At 39.6% G+C, this 25,423-nt stretch overlaps 1 protein-coding gene across 1 annotated transcript in view; it reads right to left on the reverse strand.

The window, feature by feature from the left end:
- Positions 1-1,087: 1,087 nt before the first annotated feature.
- LOC134224897 (acyl-CoA synthetase short-chain family member 3, mitochondrial) overlaps positions 1,088-25,423 on the reverse strand; it is a 29,980-nt gene continuing 5,644 nt past the window's right edge. The window contains exons 2-11 of the mRNA XM_062704544.1: positions 22,801-22,969; positions 15,145-15,289; positions 14,937-15,081; positions 14,576-14,878; positions 14,031-14,419; positions 13,819-13,969; positions 2,382-2,527; positions 2,182-2,315; positions 1,804-2,015; positions 1,088-1,740 (exon numbers count right to left, since the gene is read on the reverse strand). Of these exons, the coding sequence (XP_062560528.1) occupies positions 1,577-1,740; positions 1,804-2,015; positions 2,182-2,315; positions 2,382-2,527; positions 13,819-13,969; positions 14,031-14,419; positions 14,576-14,878; positions 14,937-15,081; positions 15,145-15,289; positions 22,801-22,969 (1,958 nt within the window). The 3' untranslated portion in view covers positions 1,088-1,576. The remainder of the gene's footprint in view (positions 1,741-1,803; positions 2,016-2,181; positions 2,316-2,381; positions 2,528-13,818; positions 13,970-14,030; positions 14,420-14,575; positions 14,879-14,936; positions 15,082-15,144; positions 15,290-22,800; positions 22,970-25,423) is intronic.

A 25,423-nucleotide genomic window follows, 5' to 3' on the forward strand; every position in this document is an offset into this window, starting at 1 on the left:
AAAAATCCTGATAACTAAAGCCCCAAACGCAATACAACGGAACGGCGACGGAAACGGAAAATTTGACAGTTAGCTCATATATTTTCTGTCAAATTTGCCGTTTCCGTCGCCGTTCCGTTGTATTGCGTTTGGGGCTTAAGGAAGGGTCAAAATCTCACTGTAGGTGGATTAATCTGGGTTTTTTTAAATGCTTTTAAAATGTGTTTTACTGAAAACTTTTAAATACGTAGGTTTAGAATTTTAGAAAAGTACATGTTAGGCTACTTATCAACACATGTTTTTTTATCGAAATAATTCATCAAATTTCTAACTCGAAAAATCAAACTATTTTCGGCTAAAACGTGTTTTAACGTTTTAATAAGCATTTTAAAATTGTCGTCCTATATGTCTTGCCGGGTAAAAAAAAGCCAAACCGAACCTCAACGTCACCGACGTCGACATTGCAACTCATAAACTCTGTTTCATATCACGATGGCGCTGGTGTACTCTTGTATGAAAAACGACACTAGCGCACAGCGGCATTTTTTGCTGATTTTTCAGGGGATAACGGCGACATTCCAAAGTCATTTCAGAACTATAGCGGTAATGCTTGACTGTAAGCTCTCATTCAAGGACCAAATAGCGTATGTTTCTTCAAAAGCCTCTAAAAATCTTGGATTTCTATTTCGAGTTACTAAAAACTTCACAAATGTGCTCTGTTTGAAAGCTTTATATTGCTCTATAGTTAGACCAATATTAGAATTCGCAGCCGTAGTGTGGTCCCCATACTATCAAAATGGCACCCAACGCATTGAGTCTATCCAGCGTAAGTTTGTTCGTTTTGCTCTTCGTCTCTTGTCTCTTGTCTGCTGTCCTCAGAACCTCCCAAGATACGAGGATCGTTGCAAACTCATAGGACTTTAACCGCTGTATCTGCGGCGTGATGTCGCAAAGGCTTCATTTGTATCTGACCTTCTGCTCTCAAACGTTGAGTGTTGTAGTTTACTCCGTCTTATAAATATTGATATTCGTCGTCGTGATCTTCGCTGCCACAATTTTATTCGTCTCCCCATGTCCCGTACAAATTATTTCCAAAATAAACCAATCATAAGTTGAGCCTTTTGTTATGTTAGACGTAGTAATAATGTATTAAGATTGTATTGTAAAATCTAGTGTTTGTCATCAATTTTTAGTTTTAAGGTTATCATGTATGTATCATTTGGTTGTGAACTGTTGATATACAAAAAAAATAGAGGTTTTATGCCTACGGGAGAAGGAGCGTAATATTTCCTAAACAAAAAAAGAACTGTAAACTAATTTCCGCTGGTTGTGTGTGTTGTTTCCAAATTGTCGATAAAAGAAATTTAGGAACTATTTCAAGAGTGGCTTTTTCCAACGGTTTATTATCGATAAATTTGTTCTACCAACTGTAGAGATAAATATCAGGCAGGCCATATAACATATTCAATTATAAATATTTTATTTAAATACATCATTACTTATTATTTAATACATAATTCCTTAACATTTATTTGTTATAATCGTTCAAGAAAGTAAAAAATTTATAAGCCAAATCATTAAATGGTAAATAATATTCCTATTTTTTATTGCCAACAACTGGCATTGGGGCATTCATAGCGTAACCTAGTTCTTGTAATGCTCGTCTAATGTCCTCAAAAACTTCAACATCCTCAATTGTTGCAGGTAAAATCACTGTTTTATTGGCAGCAAAGTCCGCCATAGCCTTTCGCATTGTTTTCCCTGTGAAGAATACAAACGTTGTGTGAAAATAATATCCTGATTTAGCACATTTGCAAAGATTACCTGATCTGGTCCTTGGAAGACCATCAACTCTGCCCACCAACCGAAAGGCTGCAATGGGGCCAATCACTTCTCGTATCAATGTAATAAGCTCTACTGAAAGTTTGGCAGTAGCTTTACTCACTCCCTCCTTAATAACGTAAAGGCATAGTGGGATTTGTCCTTTTGTTGGCTCTGGCACCCCAAAAACAGCAGAATCAGCTATATCGGGATGCCTATCAAAAAAAGTGAAAGCTTTAGAACATTCGAGCATTGAAAATTGTTTTTTTTAGTTTCGTATGCGTCAGAAAACATCTTATGTTTCCTGAGAATTACCTAGTGTGACTTTTTGGCTGAGATCGAGTTTCTTTTTAGATAAGCGCATGAATCAAAATAATATACCTCAATACTGCATCTTCCAAGCTCGACGTTGATATCCTATGACCAGCTACATTTATTACGTCGTCATCTCGGGCGGTAACAAAAACGTAACCTTTCTTGTCCTTGTATCCCGCATCCATAGTGTCGTAGAATCCCTAATTTAAAAAAAAAAAGAATTTTAAATATGTGGCTATTTTTAGAACACATACATATGAACTTACAGGATATTTCTGGAAATACAGATTTTCGAATAATTCTGCGTTCTTATAAAGGGTAGACATGGTCCCTGGTGGAAGTGGCAGTTTCACTACTAGACGACCCAATTCATTAGAATCAGCTTCAGTTCCATCTGGATGTAACACTCTGACTAGAAATGATAAAAAAAACATCTCAATATATACCTATAAGTTTCCTTAGTTGCTATAGTTGCTATAGTATAAACATATAAAATCTCTTAACCAGATAGTTTCTATTAAGGTGGTTATACAACAAAGCCACAAATCGGCCTTCTTGGAAACCACGTGCTTTTTTCTAGTGATTTTTCAAGAGCACGAATTGAGAGAACCACAACGCCCATGGGGATGAGACATACGTAGATCGTTTGCTTACTTATGCTTAACAATCGACTTTAATTTCAGCATTGTACGAAAATTATTACGCAAGATTTGAACTTTTGATAATAGGAAAAGAAAAGCGTGTGGTGAATTTAAAATTCACCACATGGCTTGATTGTATAATCACCTTAAGTAGAGGATTTTTCGGGGTTCCATCACAGTATGATTTTTTCAAAGATTTTGTAGGGCATGAAGCGGTAGATTACTTTCCATCCCTCAAAGTCCTTACATAATTAGTGCATGACCTCAATTAGTTTGACCTTTTGGTGCAAAGCATATCCGACTAGAAGGTCATATCAAAATTATATCAACATATGTTATTTTAGGGGCAGCAGGGACTATGTCCAAGGGCTTGACGATCCCTCCCCAGGCTATCTGCGAGTTGTGGCGCCTGCCTAGGTTGTGGTGGGGTTTGACAGTGGGCCCTGTTAAACCTCTATAAAAAGCTGCATCTATCCGCAAGTAGGCTCCGCCAAAGCGACCGTGTGCCGCTCAAAGCGCACAAGCCCAAGTCCTGGTGTTAGGTGGGACGCTAAACAGCCCTGACACGACGGCCCTCCGGCGAGACAGGAGGTTTGCGCTGGCCCAATTAGCCGCCTGGAAAACCATTCATTATGAACAATATAAGAGATAATGCGACTCGATATAATCGGGAAAGACCTAGGCGACGAATAAAGGATCACGATTGGAAGCTGGAACATGGAACTGCAAGTCGATAGGTTTCGCAGGTTGCGACAGGATGATCTACGATGAATTACATCCCCGCAACTTCGACGTCGTGGCGCTGCAGGAGACAGGACAGAAAGTGTGGAAAAGCGGGCATCGGGCGGCTACCTTCTACCAAAGCTGTGGCACCACCAACGAGCTGGGAACCGGCTTCATAGTGCTGGATAAGATGCGCCAACGCGTGATTGGGTGGCAGCCAATCAACGTTAGGATGTGCAAGCTGAGGATTAAAGACCGTCTCTTCAACTATAGCATCATCAACGTGCACTGCCCACACGAAGGGAGACCCGACGACGAGAAATAAGCGTTCTACGCACAGCTGGAGCAGACATACGATGGATGCCCACTGCGGGACGTCAAAATCGTCATCGGTGACATGAACGCGCAGGTAGGAAGGGAGGAAATGTATAGACCGGTCATCGGACCGGATAGTCTGCACGGTGTGCGAATGACAACGTCCAACGATGCATAAACTTCGCAGCCTCCCGCGGAATGGTAGTCCGAAGCACCTTATTTCCCCGCAAAAATATCCACAAGGCCACATGGAGATCACCTAACCAAGAAACGGAAAACCAAATCGACCACGTTCTAATCGACGGTAAATTCTTCTCCAACATCACGAACGTCCGCACTTACCGCAGTGCGAATATTGAATCCGACCACTACCTCGTTGCATTATGCCGCGGCTTAACATTGGGCGGCTACAAGACGGTAGACTAGCCCAAGAATATGCGCAGCAGCTGGAAGTGGCACTCCCAACGGAAGAGCAGCTAGGCGCAGCATCTCTTGAAGATGGCTGGAGAGATATTCGATCCGCCATTGGTAGCACCGCAACCGCTGCACTTGTCACGGTGCCCCCGGATCAGAGAAACGACTGGTATGACGGCGAATGTAGCATAGCATTAGCATTAGCATTAGCATTGTTACGGTGTAATTCGTAGATTGGACACTAGTGATACTCATGTTTAACTTTTGAGATCCTTATCTAGAATGCTATCAGAAATTAAGAAGGGGAGTGGTTCTTGATTCCAGTCTTAAACAAAAATAACAAAAGCATGAGGATTACTACTCCTGGCCACGTCCATCTTCACCGTAACAAGGGAGAGGAAGGAAGTGTTGATGTAGTACTAACTTAACGAGAGGCCACCGACTTAGCGACACCCTCATAAGTACCACGGATTTGGATAATGAGGAAGGTATTCGTTGGGTCAGGATGTGCCTGTAGCTGGCAATGTAACCGTGGTAGATCTTACCCCGTAACACACCACGTAAAGGTGTCTACCCAGCATTACGGGTATACCCAGCATTACGACTGGTATGACGGCGAATGTGAGCAGTTAGTAGAAGAGAAGAATGCAGCATGGGCGAGATTGCTGCAACACCGCACGAGGGCGAACGAGGCACGATATAAACGGGCGCGGAACAGATAAAACTAGATTTTTCGGAGGAAAAAGCGTCAGCAGGAAGATCGAGACCGTGAAGAGACGGAGCAACTGTACCGCGCTAATAACACACGAAAGTTCTATGAGAAGTTGAACCGTTCGCGTAAGGGCCACGTGCCACAGCCTGATATGTGTAAGGACATAAACGGGAACCTTCTTACGAACGAGCGTGAGGTGATCCAAAGGTGACGGCAGCACTACGAAGAGCACCTGAATGGCGATGTGGCAGACGAAGATGGAAGTATGGTGATGGACCTGGGGGAACGCGCACAGGACATAATTCTACCGGCCCGGATCTCCAGGAAATCCAGGAGGAGATTGGTCGGCTGAAGAACAACAAAGCCCCTGGGGTTGACCAACTACCAGGAGAGCTATTTAAACACGGTGGTGAGGCACTGCACACTGGTTCAGGAGCCCCCAAAACGTGCGTTTTTTAGTTTTCGATCTGAAAACTACATTTTAGAGTCATGATGTCTTCAGAATAGTTGAAGGATGTTTCTTGGGCTTTCTTTTGATAAGAAAATATCAATGATCTATCCACCTTGAAGGGCGGTATGAAATAAAAAATTTACGCAGATGTACAAAAGCAGTGGTTGTTCTCTGCAATGTTGTAAAGAATGTGAATTGGAACATCTTTTCTGAAGACACAATATTTGACAAACGGTTTTATGAAGGAATTAGAGCACGTTTTGTATGAATGACCCCCAAAAATCATATTTTGAGCATAACTTTTTTAGAAATGATTTTAGCACTATGGTTTATTCTAGAAAGTTGTGCATAATGACAAAAAACATGTTTGTCTAGAAGACTACTTTGATCTATCTTGAAACCTGTCAAAGTTATTAAGGAATCTTTAGAAAAAATAGTCAATTTTCACATCAAAACACCGTGAAAAGCGGCAAGAAGCTGCAAGCCAAACAGCCACCATCTGAAAGATTCGGTTTTAAGCTACCGAATGCACAATGTTTTGTTTTGTTCCATCGTGTTCCACTATTGTTTTGAATCAAATTAAAATAGTCCTTAATGTACGTTTTTCAGTACAATTGTTACGTAAACAATGAATTATTGGCAGTGGCTGATTTTCTACCCGTCGCTGCCACATCCAGGCGCTATCGTATATGCGCAAATAACCAGCATGAGTTAACCACCAGAAATTTGTATGGCGAAAGGCATCTAAGGCGTGATTTCTCAAAAGTAGGAACTTTTCACGAAAACCTATTTGGTACCAGTTGTGTAGGAAGGTCGCCTATCAAATATTTTTTCGATGAAGGTGCTTAATTTTGAGAAATCGAATCTTAGATACCTTTCGCCATATTGATTTCGGAAAGTGAACTCTTAGTGTGCCGCTGTAAGCACGCTCGAAGCAGGCGATTCATTAAAAGTGGCTAACATGATTAGTTATTTATTGCATGGCTACAATCTCGACAAATGACAGCCGTTCGTCTTAAATGTGGAGGCCGTTTCTTCTTGATCGAGACGGTTACTTTGCAATAAATAACAAATCATGTTAGCCACTTAATTGTTTACGTAACAGTTGTACTGAAAAACGTACATTAAGGACTATTTTAAGTTGATTCAAAACAATAGTGGAACACGACGGAACAAAACAAAACAATGTGCATTCGGTAGCCTAAACCCGAATCTTTCAGATGGTGGCTGTTTGGCTTGCCGCCTCTTGCCGCTTTTCGTGGTGTGTTGATGTGAAAATTGACTATTTTTTCTGAAGATTCCTTAATAACATTGACAGGTTTCAAGATAGATCAAAGTAGTCTTCTAGACAAACATGTTTTTTGTCATTATGCACAACTTTCTAAAATAAACCATAGTGCTAAAATCATTTTCTAAAAAGTTATGCTCAAAATATGATTTTTGGGGGTCATTCATACAAAACGTGCTCTAATTCCTTACAAAACCGTTTGTCAAATATTGTGTCTTCAGAAAAGATGTTCCAATTCACATTCTTTATAACATTGCAGAGAACAACCACTGCTTTTGTACATCTGCGTAAATTTTTCATTCCTTACCGCCCTTCAAGGTGGATAGATCATTGATATTTTCTTATCAAAAGCAAGCCCAAGAAATATCCTTCAACTCTTCTGAAGACATCATGACTCTAAAATGTAGTTTTCAGGTCGAAAACTAAAAAACGCACGTTTTGGGGGCTTCTGAACCAGTGTGCACTGGCTAGAGCGCTGCACTGGGTTATTACCAAGATTTGGGAGGAGGAAGTTTTGCCGCAGGAGTGGATGAAAGGTGTCGTTTGTCCCATCTACAAAAAGGGCGATAAGCTGGATTGTAGCAACTACCGCGCAATCACATTGCTGAACGCCGCCTAAAAGGTACTCTCCCAAATTTTATGCCGTCGACTAGTACCAATTGCAAGGGAGTTCGTGGGGCAGTACCAGGCGGGTTTTATGGGCGAACGCTCCACCACGGACCAGGTGTTCACCATTCGCCAAGTACTGCAGAAATGTCGCGAATACAACGTGCCCACACATCATCTATTCATCGACTTCAAAGCCGCATATGATACAATCGAACGGAACCAGCTATGGCAGCTAATGCACGAAAACGGATTTCCGGATAAACTGACACGGTTGATCAAAGCGACGATGGATCGGGTGACGTGTGTAGTTCGAGTTTCAGGGGCATTCTTGAATCCCTTCGAAACTCGCAGAGGGTTACGGCAAGGTGATGGTCTTTCGTGTCTGCTATTCAACATCGCTTTGGAAGGGGTAATACGAAGAGCAGGGATTAACACGAGTGGCACAATTTTCAATAAGTCCGTCCAGCTATTTGGCTTCGCTGACGACATAGATATTATGGCACGTAACTTTGAGAAGATGGAGGAAGCCTACATCAGACTGAAAAGGGAAGCCAAGCGGATCGGACTAGTCATCAACACGTCGAAGACGAAGTACATGATAGGAAGAGGTTCAAGAGAAGACAATGTGAGCCACCCACCGAGAGTTGGCATCGGTGGTGACGAAATCGAGGTGGTAGAAGAATTTGTGTACTTGGGTTCACTGGTGACTGCCGAAAATGATACCAGCAGAGAAATTCGGAGACGCATAGTAGCTGGAAATCGTACTTACTTTGGACTCCGCAAGACGCTCCGATCGTATAGACTTCGCCGCCGTACCAAACTGACAATCTACAAAACGCTCATTAGACCGGAAGTCCTCTACGGACACGAGACCTGGACGATGCTCGTGGAGGATCAACGCGCACTCGGAGTTTTCGAAAGGAAAGTGCTGCTTACCATCTATGGTGGGGTGCAGATGGCGGACGGTACATGGAGGAGGCGAATGAACTACGAGTTGCATCAGCTGTTGGGAGAACCATTCATCGTTCACACCGCGAAAATCGGACGACTGCGGTGGGCCGGGCACGTAGCCAGAATGTCGGACAACAACCCGGTGAAAATGGTTCTCGACAACGATCCGACGGGCACAAGAAGGCTAGGTGCGCAGCGGGCAAGGTGGATCGATCAGGTGGAAGATGACTTGCGGACCCTCCGTAGACTGCGTGGTTGGCGACGTGTAGCCATGGACCGAGCCGAATGGAGAAGACTCTTATATACCGCACAGGCCACTTCGGCCTTAGTCTGAATAAATAATAAATTAAATAATATGTTATTTTACTATGTTTGAAACACGATTTATGTTGTTTATTATGTTGTTATTTTGTTATATCAAATTTCAAAAACAAAATTTGTTAGAAACTTGGTACAGGTTGTTGTTAAAATATCTAAGTTTATATAAACCAATAGGGAGCGTCCACACATTACGTAACGCTTAGAGGGGGGGTGAGCGAAGCGTGACGGTCCATACAAAATTTTCAGATGTTTCATACAAGAAGTGTTCATAGGGGGAGGGGGTTGAAAATGCCCAATTGTTGCGTTACGTAATTAATGGATCTTCCCATACTTGAAACCAAAAGCTTACAAATTATTTACAAAAATAACTTATTTTATTGGGAATTTAAAACAGAATCAGATACAAAATATATTGTTTACAGTGCAGTTCAAAATGTTTTTTCTTGGAGTGAAATGATAGCCTTTCAGTACAACTTTGTTGTACGAGAAAGACAAAAAAGGAATGAGACATGAGCATAAAATCTAATGGACGTGAAAGCAGCAATTACAAACTTAAAATACAAAAAATGAAGTAGACGAAAATTAGTAGGTCTAAATGTTTGACTAGGTCCTCCACAAGCATCCTTCCCATTATAGATTTTTCTGCCGGTGAGCCTCTAATACCTTTATCCCACACTAGAAAAAAATTCAATGTTATAAGCTTACTGGTAGCTTACACCCAGTGGTAACAAACCATGATCGAGCCAAACGACTTCTTTTATGCTAGCCAGAAACTCAAATTTGCGATACGAAAAGTTTTGTAAGTGAAATGAGTTCTAGATCAATTTTGAACCTAAATATTGGAAATAGTGGAAATACTGTACAAAGATCGTATAGAGTAGTAAGAAGTTGCAATACAAGTCATTATCATAATCTAATTAGAGGGTTAATTTGTTGAATAATTATGAAAAAAGGAAAGACAAAATCCAATAGACCGTAGGACCAAACCGGAACGATAAAAACTAGGAAGAAAAAGTTATTATAAATCAAAAATACAAAAGAAAAAGGGTGTAGATAAGTGAGGAAAACGTAAACATCGTTGACCTAAAAAAATAGGCAGTTCATAGTTATTCATGTGTTTGTCGGTTAAAATTACTGTATTATCTAAAATTGAGTCATATTTTGTTCGTTTCAATAGATAGAGCCGTAGTGTTTTTGACAAAGTTTTTCTGTACAATATTCGTGACAACTTTCCCGAAGACGCCATTTTTGTTACAACCAATTTTGAAAAAAAAATTCTTTCTCACTTTTGAGTAAATTAATAAAAAAATAAATTTTGTAAAATGGTACCCTTGATGTATGCAACATACTTGCTGAGCATACTATGCAATTTAAAACACAATTTCATACCGAGAAAGCTGACGATCACGTTTTTTGGGGTGACGCTCCTCGTCCGTTCACTGCGGCATTCTGATCAATGTTGGGCAGAATTATACGCACAGAGAAGAAAAAAACGTGTCTTTCTTCAATAATCAAGACGGCCGGCTCTCCGTTGAACCAGTGCTTAGCATAAATTCCCATACAATTTATCGTCGGAGCAGCCGAGAGACTACAGCTTCCAGCTGAGTGTCATCAAGGCCATCGGTGTAGAAATCACTACTTTTGTTGGCACCATCACGCTCGTCGCGGCTTATTGCTCAATACCTGCCAAAGCCAGCCTCAGCCGGAAAAAGGTTGTCTCCATCCGCCTTGGTTTCACTCTGGGCAAAAAGGCATTCCGTATCATAGGAGGGTGTACAAACTACAGTGTTACTATTTGTCCAGCTACCTGGTAAATACCATTAGCGTTCGCCAGGGCACTGTTTTCGAGCTCCTGTTGTTCACCTCCGATATGGCATCCTGTCACTGTTGGCAGATAACACCTCTCTAGTCTACAAAGTTAAAGTAATCAGAGTGCTTGTGACAAAACCCCAACGATGCCTGGATGTCCTGACAGAGATCTGTTGATCTGTATCAAAACTATGAAAAGCCACGCTTTAATTTATTCTCCCCGACTAGATCTCTATGCTGGGCGGTGGTCAGCTAACGACTTAATCTGTTGCCAAGTTAGATTTCGGTCGACTTATTTTATTTCTTTATTGAGGCTGCGACGACATGAGCCTTTGGGCCTGCCTCTGCTGTGATGCCAGCTGAGTTCCAGTCTAGTACTTGTTTACAGATTTTGTTTCAGTTGCTATCGGTCTTTGGTGACAACGATGATGTAGCTCGATATTTCTGATCCAGTTGAGAGTGCACCAGTGATTGGGACAGTCGAACGCTTCTTCGTAGACAAAGAAGACTAAATAAAGGAACTCTTGGAATTCGTTATTATATAACAGCGGTTCTCAACCTTTTTCTTAAGAGGTACCCCTTCGAACTTATGCTTTCATTCAGGTACCCCCTATTTTTTTCGCTGTAAGTGACAATGCATCTGTGGGTGAGAATGGATCACCGCTCTTACCGACAGTCTGAAGGTCGGATGACAAAATCGTTCAAAAAGGTCTCTTATAATTTAGTTTTCTTGTTCTCAGATGCATTTAATCTATTCTACAAGCATTATTAGTAGTTGACCCATTGTTACCCCCGACGGCGGTATTTCATAAGATCTGAGGGAAGATCCATTAATTACGTAACGCCAAAATTGGACTTTTTCAACCCCCCCTCCCCCCTATGTCACACTATTTGTATGAAGCTTCCGAAAATTTTGTATGGATCGTCACACTTCACTCAACCCCCCCTCCCCCCTCTAAGCGTTACGTAATTTGTGGACGTTCCCTGACCTGAAAACTAACAGAATATACGGCTCTCTAGAGAATTGTCTGAAATTTTCGTTATTCCGTGAAACTTTCAAATTCAAACTAATTTTATAGATCTAGTTTCCCACAAGACTTCGAAGACTTTTGGAGGCTTCCGAGCCTCTTGAAAGGAGGCTTCCGAGCCTCTTGAAAGGAGGCTTCCGAGCCTCTTGAAAGGAGGCTTCCGAGCCTCTTGAAAGGAGGCTTCCGAGCCTCTTGAAAGGAAGCTTCCGAGCCTCTTGAAAGGAGGCTTCCAGGCCTCTTGAAAGGAGGCTGAGGCCTCTTGAAAGGAGGCTTGAGGCCTCTTGAAAGGAGGCTTCTGAGCCTCTTGAAAGGAGGCTTCTGAGCCTCTTGAAAGGAGGCCTGAGCCTCTTGAAAGGAGGCTTGAGCCTCTTGAAAGGAGGCTTCCGAGCCTCTTGAAAGGAGGCTCTGAGCCTCTTGAAAGGAGGCTTCTGAGCCTCTTGAAAGGAGGCTTCTGAGCCTCTTGAAAGGAGGCTTCCTGAGCCTCTTGAAAGGAGGCTGAGCCTCTTGAAAGGAGGCTTCCTGAGCCTCTTGAAAGGAGGCTTCTGAGCCTCTTGAAGGAGGCTCTCGAGCCTCTTGAAAGGAGGCTTCCTGAGCCTCTTGAAAGGAGGCTTCTGAGCCTCTTGAAAGGAGGCTTCCTGAGCCTCTTGAAAGGAGGCTTCTGAGCCTCTTGAAAGGAGGCTTCCTGAGCCTCTTGAAGGAGGCTTCTGAGCCTCTTGAAAGGAGGCCTGAGCCTCTTGAAAGGAGGCTTGAGCCTCTTGAAATGAGGCTGAGAGCCTCTTGAAAGGAGGCTTCTGAGCCTTTGCAATGAGGCTTGAGCCTCTTGAAAGGAGGCTTGAGCCTCTTGAAAGGAGGCTTCCTGAGCCTCTTGAAGGAGGCCTGAGCCTCTTGAAAGGAGGCTTCTGAGTCTCTTGAAAGGAGGCTTCTGAGCCTTTTGAAAGGAGGCTGAGCCTCTTGAAAGGAGACTTCTGAGCCTCTTGCAAGGAGGCTTCCGAGCCTCTTGCAAGGAGGCTTCCGAGCCTCTTGAAAGGAGGCTTCCGAACCTCTTGAAAGGAGGCTTCCGAGCCTCTTGAAAGGAGACTTCCGAGCCTCTTGCAAGGAGGCTTCCGAGCCTCTTGAAAGGAGGCTTCCAAGCCTCTTGAAAGGGGGCTTCCGAGCCTCTTGAAATGAGACTTCCGAGTCTCTTGAAAGGAGGCTTCCGAGCCTCTTGAAAGGAGGCTTCCGAGCCTCTTGAAAGGAGGCTTCCGAGCCTCTTGAAAGGAGACTTCCGAGCTTCTTGAAAAAATCTGAACCTTTATATTCTAGATTTTAGTCTAGAAGCATATTATTCAACATTTGGTCAAAATCAGGTATGTTACATGTATGTATGAAGATTTTTCAAATTTGTTCATTTGTCGTTTTTATCCTTTTTATCTTTTGTCCCACAGCCCTTCGTACGTTGTACTGCTTGGAGTGGACATGATTCAAAAGTTTTTAACTGACTTTGATTAGACTGATTGCCATGCATATTATGTACAATACAAAGTTTTAGATACAAAAAATATTAAAACTTTATCAAGGAGTTTTTCTTTGGAATTGTAATACATCCGCCATTACGCATTTTTGCTCGAGGTACCCCCTGAGGCCAGCGAAGGTACCCCAGGTTGAGAACCGATGTTATATAACAAAAAAAACTTGAAGAACTTCTGCGGCCGATGGTTCCGATTTGATCAAAATCAAATTTTGTTGAGCAAAGTTACGTTATTTTGAATTTAGTCAAAACTTCTCCTTGTAATAGCTAGTTAAGAACTCCTGTTCGACATCAGTTTTGTGAGAAGTATTTCTTTTCTGAGATTTGAGCAAATGAGATAAAAAGCGGGGGATATATATATATATATATATATATATGGTTATGCTTTCACTGGAATACAGCAGTAAGTTTTAGACATTTAACAAGGCTGAAAGAATACCGTCAGAATAACCGTGATCTAAAACACTCCTATCTCAATATTGTTTCTTACTCCACGTGTATACCAAAATTCCTGTGCGGATATTCACACTTACTTCAAAATTTCACTTGATATCCTCCCTTATACCTTGAGTTTGAGTAAAGATGCTACGTAGCATAGTCGTATTTTTTGCGAATGTTTTCAAGCATTCGTTTTTGGATCAACGTGTTTTTATGATGTCCAGGAGTTGCGTGCTATTACTATGTTCATTAATCAGACTATGAATTATTACTCAAATTATCCACAAGCGTTTTACAAGTAATACGTTTAATTTTCTTGTCTGTCTCCACATAAAAGGAGAAAAAATAATTCTTTTCAGATAGCTGGTCAAGATGGTTAGTGTGCAAAGTTAAACGAACTCCTTAAGTAAACATATACCCTTCATATATGAGATACTTGAACTAGACAATTGTATATTTTTAAATTAATATTCTAGACATAATATATAATGCTTACTGTCATATCCACAGAATGGCAGACCCGTAGTAAAATTTGGAGGATTTAGATTTTGCGCAAGTCCAACGCACGTTGCTGTCATGGCTGATCCTGTTTCAGTCTGCCACCAATTGTTCAACACCGGCACTTTGAAGGTTTTCTCAATCCACATCTGTAAACGAAATTAAATTATTGCCTTTTTTATTCTTACACTCAGGAATTTTACCTGTCACCTTTGTTTCCGAATCGCAATGTTCACCGGCAATGAATATGGTGCGAAGTGATTTCATATTATATTTTTTCCCGAATTTCACATCTGGGTCAGTTCGTCGCAGCACTCGGAATGAGGTTGGAACGGAGAAAAGTGCAGTAACTTTATGCTGATCGATCAGGCGAAAATATTGACCAGGATCTGGTGTCCGGTCCGGTTTCCCTTCGTACATTACGCTAGTAGCACCATAAAGTAATGGGCCGTAACATATGTACGAATGGCCGACTACCCAACCCAAATCCGATGCATTCCACCATACATCATCCGGTTGAATGCCATATATAGTATCCATAGTATACATTAGCGTTACCAGATGACCACCAGTAGGACGAGTGATTCCTTTCGGCTTATCTATAAATTTGTCAATGAATGTAAATTACCATTTCAGCCCTAGCGGACTCAGTCTTCAACAAAAGGTAGGTCATCACGCCGTGCGAACGCAATTTAAAACAACGACGTTTACGCAATTCATGATGTCCCACTTCTATCTTATTGGATTTGTCATACCAGTTGTGCCAGAAGTGTACAAAATATACAATGGGTCGTTTGCTTCCACTGGAACACACCCCGTAGGTTCGTCTAGTGTAGACTCCCAGGTTACGTCCATTCGTTTATCCAAGTCAGAAACCAAAATATTCGTACGCTGAAATATTACATTTGTGCGTGGTTTCCACTTCGACATTTCAACGGCTTCATGAAGAATATCCAGGTAATGGATTATTTTATTTGGCTCTATTCCACAATTTGTAGCTATTATAACCTTTGGTTCGGCGTGTTCAATGCGTGTACAAAGTTCACTAGCAGCGAATCCTGTCAATAAAAAGGTAATTGATAAATAGTTAACATGATTAAACATAGTTGCACAAACCTCCAAATACCACAGAATGTATTGCACCAAGTCTAACTGTAGCTAGCATTGCCATGATTGCTTCAGGTATCAATGGCATATATATCACGACTCTGTCTCCTTTTTTAACGCCTAATTTCTTCAAACCGCCAGCTAGCCTAGAAACCTTGATTATTTGGATGCTTGTTATGACTTTTTATAATCAAATTGAAGATGTTGTACAACATACCTTTTCATAAAGTTCATTGTATGTTACTCGGCGTATGGTATTTGTCATGGGGCTATCGTGGATAAGTGCGATCTTATTACCTTTGTTGTTTTGTACATGACGGTCCAAAGCGTTATAGCAAGCGTTAAGCTGACCTCCGACGTACCTTGAATTAGGTAATCAGTTTGTGTAAAGTTGATAGCTGATGAATAACATGTGTACATTTTTTTATCTTGATTTTTTATGACATCTAGTTGGATATCGGATAGCTTCAAATGTCAAGACTAGACATTGTAGATATTTTTCGCTTCCAGAACGAATAAGATATACCGGGGAAAGCTAAAACGGGTATTCCAAACTTTGAAGTGCTGTTAAAAATCACCCTTTGATAAACTTTAAATCCGTTTGCGGCGTTTAATAGTATGGACCAACGATTCTTCTTCTTTTTATTGGCATTACATCCCAACACTGGGACAGAGCCGCCTCGCAGCTTAATGTTCATTAAGCACTTCCACAGTTATTAACTGCGAGGTTTCTAAGCCAGGTTACCATTTTTGCATTCGTATATCATTAGGCTAACACGATGATACTTTTATGCCCAGAGAAGTCGAGACAATTTCCAATCCGAAAATTGCCTAGACTGGCACCGGGAATCGAACCCAACCACCCTCAGCATGATCTTGCTTTGTAGCCGCGCGTCTTACCTAAGGAGGGCATCAAAGACAAAAAATTACACATACTAAATAAGCGACCTTTCTGATTTTTTTTTAATATTGTTTTCAGATATGATTTTTATGTGCATCATTTGAAACACTGCGCTATATATGCTATATACAGATATATGCTAATATTGTTGTATTAAAAACAATCTATCTACTTAGTGAGACTAAAGATACACGAGGTTAAGGTGACTGTACAGTAGAGTGATTCAAATTTGAACTTTTTTGCTCCCCTATGCTTAAACGATGGAATTTGCTATTTTAATAATCGTCATAAATTTTTAGCTAATTTGGATGTAATTTAACTGAGCACAAGCAGTTTGAAGCTTGTATAAAAATTGCTATGAAAACAGTAACTGTTGTGCAAAACCGTTCCGCATCATTGCCCATTAGGCTCTTACAATGTATGAATACATTAGCAACATAGGAAATTTAACAAGGGAAAATATCGTCGTTGTTGCTAAACGATTTGATGCTGGCAACAAAAGTTATTAGGGAAATACTGAATTGTGTCTGGAAAAACAGGCAGATAAGTGAACGCACAAAAATACGAATTTTCAACTCTAACGTGAAATCTGTGCTGTTATACGCTAGCGAAACATGGTGTGTATCAGTGGAGAACACTCAACGGCTGCAGGTGTTCATTAACAGATGCCTGCGGTATATAATTCGGGCCTGGTGGCCTCACAACTGGATCTCAAACAACGAGCTCCATCGTCGTTGTCACCAGAGGCCGATAGCAACAGAAATTCGGGATCGGAAGTGGGGCTGGGTCGGCCACACTCTACGTAGGGGCGGAAACGAAATCTGTAAACAAGCATTAGACTGGAACCCAGCGGGACATCGCAGCAGAGGCAGACCCAGAGGCTCATGGCGGCGAAGCCTCAATAAAGAAATAAAAGAAGTCGACCGAAATCTAACCTGGCAACAGGTTAAAGCGATAGCCTTTAGTCGATAGTCGGCCCTTTGCACCACCGGAGGTGTACAGGACCCATAAGTAAAGTGAATTGTGGGAAATTCAATTTAACACGTAAAAGAATAACATCAATATCAATAATGAGCATTTCTGTTTTCTTTGCAATTTTGCTCACAAAAGTCAGATTGCTTCGCAACAACAACTGACTTTCAGCTTAGGATCTATTCTGTGATGGCGATGCTTTAAATAGGGTAACCGGCGGTAATGTTGGCCCTGGATGTAACATTGGCTCATCACGCAAATTAATCAATATTTCAGCGATAATACGTCGATTTGTAGGAAGATATTAACCATTGCTTCTTTAGAAAAGTGTATCAAACATATATCTGCTTCATAACTCTAGATTTATACACTTCTTAAACTATTGAAAGCAATTATCTTGCGTGAAAAATAACTTTGACTCGGTTTTTTAGCAGCCATGTTTCGTTGACTTATGCAGGCTGGCTGTGCTAGAGTTTTTCTTTTGCCCAATAAAAGAGTTTTCTGAATGAACATACCTGCTTTCGCACATCAGATGGATGGATAACAACCACACTATGTCAACTATCATTTTTATTTCACAATTTCCATTAGTATAGCGACATAATTAACCAAAACTTTTTTGGACAATACTGGGGGCACCCGTAGCCAAATGGTGGCATGCGCTTTCGATTTGTAGCACTACGTTAGTATAGGTGAAACTCTAAAATCAAAACATTCTCACCAATAACCCGTACTGGAGAAAATAACCGAAAGCTGCAGATAGAATATCCGATGCTTGCGATTCAGTTGCTAAGAATTTTTGTTAAAACAGGTTAATCCACTCAGCGGTTAAGTTTCATTCGCAAATTACATAACGCTAAACTCTATCCACACCAAGCCTCTAGTGATGCTTCATGTATGGTAGGATTCTGAAATTTATAAAGTCCTTAACGCTCAGACAAGTACCCTCCCACAACCTAAAACGTCATGTAGTTTGTAAATGGGTCCTCATGATGCTTTTTCATTAAAAGGGTAAGGAAGATGGATTATTCAACTTCCTATCAGTTCATAATGTGCACATTGCCATTATAACTGAAATATATTTAAAACCTGGTCTTTTCATCAAAAGAGATCCAAATTATTTTATTTACCGAAATCAACGTCTTAACAGCGCCTGTGGTGAGGTCGCCATTGTCATTAATAGACGTATCAAACATAAACAGTTACTATATTCTTCTTTTCAAACCAAAGTTTTCGAAACCTTGGTAGTTTCTGTTGAAACACATTTTGGACAATTCTCTTTTATTACTGCATACTTGCCTTTCCAGTGCAATGGGCAGCAAAGGAATTTGGTGAGAGCTGATCTTCAAATTCTAACTCGCAACAAATCCAAATTTTTCATAATTGGTGACTTCAATGCCAAACACCGTTCATGGAATAATGCTCAAAGCAATTCCAATGGTAAGGTTTTATTTGAAGATTGTTCTGCGGGATATTATACTATCCAATATCCCAATGGACCAACTTGTTTGTCTTCCAGTCGAAATCCTTCTACAATTGATTTAGTTTTAACGAATTCAAGTCAGCTGTGTGGCCAATTGGTAACTCATGCTGACTTTGACTTTGATCACCTTCCTATGACGTTTGAAATATCACAAGAAGCCATTAGTAATCCAATCAGAACTAAATCTAGTTATCCGGAGACGAGCCAGCCTCGGGCTGAAAGTCTCCTTAATAAAGACACAAAAAAAACTAAATCTAGTTATATTTGAGTTGCTGCAACCAAACCCGTCTAAACTGTGCTACTAGGGATATTTATCAAAAAACCTTATGAGAGCTCTTTATCCTTTTTGGTGAATCTATTTAACAAATGTTTTCAATTGGCATACTTTCCAGTTAAATAGAAAAACGCCAAAGTTGTTAAGAAAATTATTTGGAGCTTTTTGGTGGAATGTCTTCACTTGTCATAAGACGAGTTTGTATCATCCCATTTAATTCCACCACATGATTGTACCATGAGCTCAACAGTAAGGTCGTATTCAGTGACTGACAGTGATTAAGAGCTGGTGTTCCCCAAGGCAGCATACTGGGGCCCATATTGTATAACATTTTTACTTCTGACTGACTGACCGATTTACTACCAGGGTGTCAAAAATCTTTGTTTGCAGATGACACGGGCCTTTCAGCCAAAGGGCGAAGCCTTCGTGTCACTATGAATGGTATTCCAATTAATTGGTCTAGCGAAGCTAAATATTTGGGACTTTTGATCAAAAATAAACTTTTGAAAGTCACATTGAAGGCATTCAAGCCAAATGTAACGAATATATTAAGTGTCTTTATCCACTTATAAACAGAAAATCATAACATTGTCTTAAGAAACTTTTGATTTACAAACAAATTTTAAGACCAGCCATGTTGTAAGCTGTGCCAATATGGACTAGTTGCTGCAATACCAGAAAGAAGGCACTTCAGAAGATTCAAAATAAAATTTTGAAAATGATTCTGAAGTTTCCTCCGTGGTATAATACCAATGAACGTCATAGAATTTCTAATATTGAGACTAGTGGCGCCGGGAGTGGGTGGGACAGGTAGGACATGTCCTACGCATGAATTTTCCTAGGTGGGACAGTCAAAGCATTGTCCTTCCCATGATTGTGGTAAGAACATATGAAGTCATTTAATGGCAAGAATCCAAACAATAATTATAGATGTTTTTGGGATCCTAAAGAAATAGACTACTGATTGTTGATCAGGACTTCAGGCACTTTAAAATCCCTAAAGCGCTAAAAGATGTCTAGGTTTTACAGAGGTGAAATAGAAGTTGTAGAAATCTACAAATGCGATTAATTAAATATTTTATAAATAATGATAAAACACGATTGAATGGATTATTAAAAGCAAACGGAAAAAGTCTTCTTAAAATCTCAAAAGATCTAGTGAAATCTGAGTAACCAGAAACATACCGAAGGCCGCTCTTAAAGGGTTCTGAGCTTCAAAAACAGAAGCTTGTAAATTTATTCGATAATCGATAATGGAAAAGCAATATTTCTCCTAAAAATCGAGGAAATTTTATCAAATTACCTATATAAATATTCAGGCCACAAGAACTTTTCAAGTTCTGATTATTTTTAGAATTGATTATATTGCAAGCATAACTTTTCCATTTTGAAATGGATTTCATATCAACATGGTACAGTTATGCTTTCAGCGGCAGTATAGGTAAAATTTGCATTGATTTCTCAATACCAGAACTGTTGCCCAAATCGGAGACATGATCGGTGGTCTAGCGGCTATCGTTTCTACCTATGATCGGGAGATCATGGGTTCGATCACAGACTCGCCCTTTCCTATTCTGTATACCTTAGTTCTTTCTGTGTTTCACGTTCTACCAAAACCATTCCTACCGTTACAGCTTTCACACTAACAGTTACGAAACCTCCCGTGGCATCGATGGGAGGACGTAGAGTTCTCTGCTCCTTTATTAAGTATAGGTGTTCCAATTAACCATTCTTTTCGCTCCAGCATTCACAAGAACGGGGTAAGGATAGATCTCGACTGTTGAAGAGTGCCTTGCTCCCAGTGATCAGTCCAAAATTATTATTTGTGTTAACGGATGTAAGTGACAAAAAAGTCTTGTAACGCCTGCGAATCGTTGCCCAACTGTTGCCCAAATCGACATTTTCTATTTGTCCTACCCACGACTCGGAACGTGGATGCGCCTCTGATTGAGACATTGCAACAAATGTCCAACAAAATAATTTCCAATTTTAGACAAAAATCGATAGTGTTAAAAACACGGAACACCTAGTCTAAGAGATGAATGCATGTACATATTAGATCAGAGCTTCCCAAACTTTTGGGTATGCGACCCACCTAACAAGATTCTATATGTCTCGCGACCCACCTATGAAAAAAAAAATACCAAGTAGTATTAGGCATTAATTGAATCAGAATGTCATCTGTTTCGGCAAGTTTTACAAAAATATTTTCGTTACCTTCATGTACAAATGCAAAAAATGACAAACATGATATTGTTTGTAAAAATGTTTTTATTTTACTTCATTAAGGGGACAGCTTTTAGGCATAAATGTTTTCTAAAATAGCGTGGTGATGAATATTTAAAAACAAATGCGGTTTGAACTTGAAATTATGTTCCCGAAAAAAATGATCAAAAGGTTCGGCATTCGAGCTGCAATTAATATTTGTTCTACGCGACCCACCAACAATCCGCTCGCGACCCCCCTGGGGGTCGGGACCCACAGTTTGGGAAACCATATATTAGATAATTAGCAAATAAAGTTATTTTAAAAAAGAGATCTCAAAATAACCCGAGTGGTCATTTTTCGATGATGACAATGAATCGATCGCCGCGATCTTATGTTTCGGTTGATAATTATTATTTCTGCGTTTTCTCATAACGCTTGAGTAGTTCTACATTTCTGCCTCAAAGTACATTGCTCGTAAAATAGAATCTGAAGCTAGAGAGTGAAATTTCTCCAAAATGTTACTGTCATTTGACATAATGTCATTTGAATGACATTTTGCCTTTCACTTTTCAGGTTACATATTTACAGCAATGTCTGGTTAGATAAAGTTGTAGGCACATTAGAGCGTGTGAAGTTTGAATAGAGGTAATAAACTATAGAGGACGATTGTCGCTGGGGTTCCCTTTGTTCTCGTTCCCAAACATGTTGGGTACCTAACTGTCAAAACGTACTGATTTTTAATTCGTAACATTCAGCGCCCTATCCTCGCCAGCAAAAGATGTTTCGCTAGTGACGACAGCGACAATCTTCCTCTATAGTTTATTATCTCTATTGAAGTTTGTCATGCCTCATGAATTGATATCTAGCTTATGAAAAAAAGATTTGGAAAAATCTCATACCTTCTCAATTTAAAATTAGAGAAATTTTTTGAAAGAGACATAAGTTTCAAAAACTATCATGAGAAAAATACAAAAAGTAAGTCCGTAAATTTTAGACAGACCCCTGTATTTACGCAATCCCTATTTAACTGAAATCTAACATCAATAAAAAACACAGATCACAAATAATAATATAATACGAAAATGATATGAAACATCTAAATAGTTGATTGTTTGACAAAGTTTCCTTTTCATACAAAATTAATAGAAGGGCCTTTGAAAGTTGTTATAGCTTAGTACCTTGATACCAGAGTAATCAATTTGCCACCGGATTATGGTAAATATTCAAAAGCCTACCCCATGTCAAAATTTACTTTTCTTTTACCTTCTGGAATTCGTACCGTTGTAAAAAGTACAACACATTAAAAAAGCACGCTTATCGTTCGAAACAGGGGCGTAACTACGTGAGTGATCCAGTATCATGTAAGTCCTGGAAGGATGAGCAAATCTCCTTAAAAACCGTGTTCAACAGCATGAAGCAGATGGGATATGAAATCTCTGCTGCGGGAATTTCATTGCCGGACAGTTTTTGGCATCTTGCATGCTTCACCTTATCATCCAATTACGGCGAAGAATAGCAAGCAACAGTTGAAAGCACTACCGACGTACCACGCTAACAACAACCTACATGTGCGATAAGCCATGTTGACTTCATCATAGCTTTCTGTGGGAGGGAATGTTATTGCATGAAAATCTGTTGGGAATTACATGTGACTGATTTATTTGATTTGTTTAACTTAGATAAATACGTTACGTACTTCGATATGGACTTGAGCCACCGAACTCTTACGTTGGTATTTCTTTTCTGCCAAAAAAGTTGAAAAATCATATTTAAACAGGTCATTGATTCAACTATACATATATACAATATTTCGAACCGCTTTCCATTAGGTTCATTAGATGATATCAGAGAGCAGATGTTTAGAGAGTTTTCGATAGGAAATGACTTATATCTATCCAAGAGGCTGCATATATACTCCCACAAGTTTTGACGAGTTTAAGATACCCACACTCCCAGCGTATATAAATGGTCATTGGTAATTGGTCACACAAACATTAGAAAATTTAAATAAAGTTGTAGGTGTTCTATAACTTACCATTTTGTGAATGGTCGATTACTATCATCGATTACACTGTCCCATGGTTTATCCCAATCAATCAGTTGCTCTGCGAGTTCTCCCCAGAATGCTTGAGGCTCTTCTATCGATCGTCGATACACGTCATGATATAATGGGTTACCACTGTCGATGCTCAGTGGAGAATTTTCTGCAAAGGATGAATTAAAACAAAGATGCTAGCATTTATTTGTTTTGCAGCTGGTTATGTAAGTAATGTATGTGACTCATCTATATACATAAAAATGAATGAATTTCTGTCTGTCTGACCCTTATAGACTCGGAAACTACTGATCCGATCGGCGTGAAAATTTGTATGCAGTTCTTTTTGGGGCCGGGTAAGGTTCTTAAGATGATTTGAGACCCCTCCTCACTTTGGAAAGGGGGGCTCCCATACAAATGAAACAGAAATTTCTGCATAGCTCGAGAACGAATAAGAGAATAAATCAATTTTAGGTGAAACGAAGTTCGTCGGGTCTGCTAGTACAAAATAAAAGTGAATTCTGCCATACAAATTGCAAAGACATGTTTTGGATTTCTTTATAGCCCTTTTTATAAGATATGCACCCCTATTCTTGTTTACGGACGAACGAAACTTTCGAACGAATGCAGTTCGTTCGAATCTTTTCCCCATTTGATTTTGCTGGCGTAAACGAGAATGCGCATCAGCTTTCGTTCGAAAGCGCGTTCGTACGTAAACAAGAATAAGGGTAATGATTTATAATTAGCGGGTGAGTTTTTACAGATAAAAAGCCCTTTTCAAATTTTGGTACCTATATGTCAACGGAATGATAAGATGAACATTTGTCAATAATAAAAAACATACAATACACTGAAGTCAATTCTTACGCGGGAATGTCAATACCGCGTAAATTATAAAAAAGGCGTAAATCCTATGCACTGCGTGAAAAACCGCGTAACTTGTGTATATATATATTCCTGCTGGTGATATAAAATACACCCAATTGAAGCATGTAGGTTGGAAGAATGGAATTGCTAACTTCCTTAAATAAATTACTGCTGATCAAGGGATTGTTCTTCACCGCACTCTTTGGGATATTTTGATATTTAGAATACGGTAAAATATGAGGGTTTTCGGAAGTTGACCATTGATCCCTATGGCTGACCAGAGCAACTTTCCACATAATCGTTAAGCACGCACGCTCGTTTCCTGCTCTTGTTAGTGCTGTGTATCGCGAGCAGGGATGCCAGATTTGAATACATGTCTTCAATTTAAAGACATTTGAATCTCTGTGAAGACATTTATTTCATGGAGACATTTTGAAGACTTTTCAAAATATTTGAAGATTTACCTTCCTATTTAAAGGTCTCAAGACAATCAATAAGCTAGTGCTGAACCTAATTTTAAAATTTAAAAAACAAACAATCAATAAGCTAGTGAATAGAAAATATAATTTCATTGCTAACTTATAAATTCTGCGACTTCTATATGCAGAGAATATAAATATTACAAAAGTTATACATAATAAACTAATGTCCCGGGCTAAAAATCTTAAACGTCAAAACACATTTACACTAGCCGGTTGATAAGGTTTATAACTGCAACACATTTTAGACGTCAAACGTGCTTTTTTTAGTTGTATGATGGTTCAAAAATTTGCTATTTCAGCATTCGTTTAAATTTTTCGTAGGTAGCGATGACATTTTCGACGTGTCTCTTAAATCTATTCAACTGTTGGGCTAGAACATTTTTTTTTATTTCTTCATAATTCATCTGATCTTTTCGGCACAGAGAAACAGACAAAGCGGCACAGAGAAACAGAGCAAAATGCAATCAAAATCATCGTCACGGAAGCATTGCTTCCGGAATTCAATACTAAAATCACTGAGCGTGGCCAAGTCGCAACCAAATGGCGGTGGTGCGCAAAAGTCAAATACAAGCAAAATCCGTCGAAGCACCATAGGGTGCCGATTAACCACCTACAAAAAAAATATCAACCGTTAAAAAGGTGAACGATGGAACGATGAGTAAGACGTCTGTTTCTCTGTGTAATCGGTATTTCCAGAATACCCGTCGAGAATGAGAATAGATTTTGAAGAACTCTTTGAATTTTTTGTGAGTTTTAGAAATAATTTTTAGTGAAAAATCGTTTTAAAAAATAATTTCCCGTGAAATAAGGAGAATTTCCCATGAAAATTCTGGGGAATTTCTCGTAAAAATTCAAGAGAATTGAAATCGAAAATTCTTTTCAAATTATCTTGGAAATTTATAATAATTTCCGTATGGGCAAATAAAGGAATTACTCCAAAATTTAAATGGGAGATTCATCTCAATTTCCACAAGAATTCGTCTTAGTTCTTGCGGGGAAATCATCTGAACTCCCACAATGAATTCTATGTCATTTCCACAAGAAATTTGTCTAAATTTTCGTGATTTGTATTTGAAATTTTAGGGATGTCTCTTCGGATTTTCCATGTACCATAGTTTTACAGAAAGTTATAAATTTCAAAAGAAAATTATTTTCAATTTTCTCAGTAAATTTTCTTTAGTTTCCAAGAACGAAAATTCTTACGAATGTCGACAAGAAATTGAAATTGTTCTGGTGTTGAATGGCTATTTCTCACAATTGCTACGTAAATAATT

This window comes from Armigeres subalbatus, chromosome 3 (genome assembly GCF_024139115.2).
Source record: "Armigeres subalbatus isolate Guangzhou_Male chromosome 3, GZ_Asu_2, whole genome shotgun sequence".
In the NCBI taxonomy this organism is placed as follows: domain Eukaryota; kingdom Metazoa; phylum Arthropoda; class Insecta; order Diptera; family Culicidae; genus Armigeres; species Armigeres subalbatus.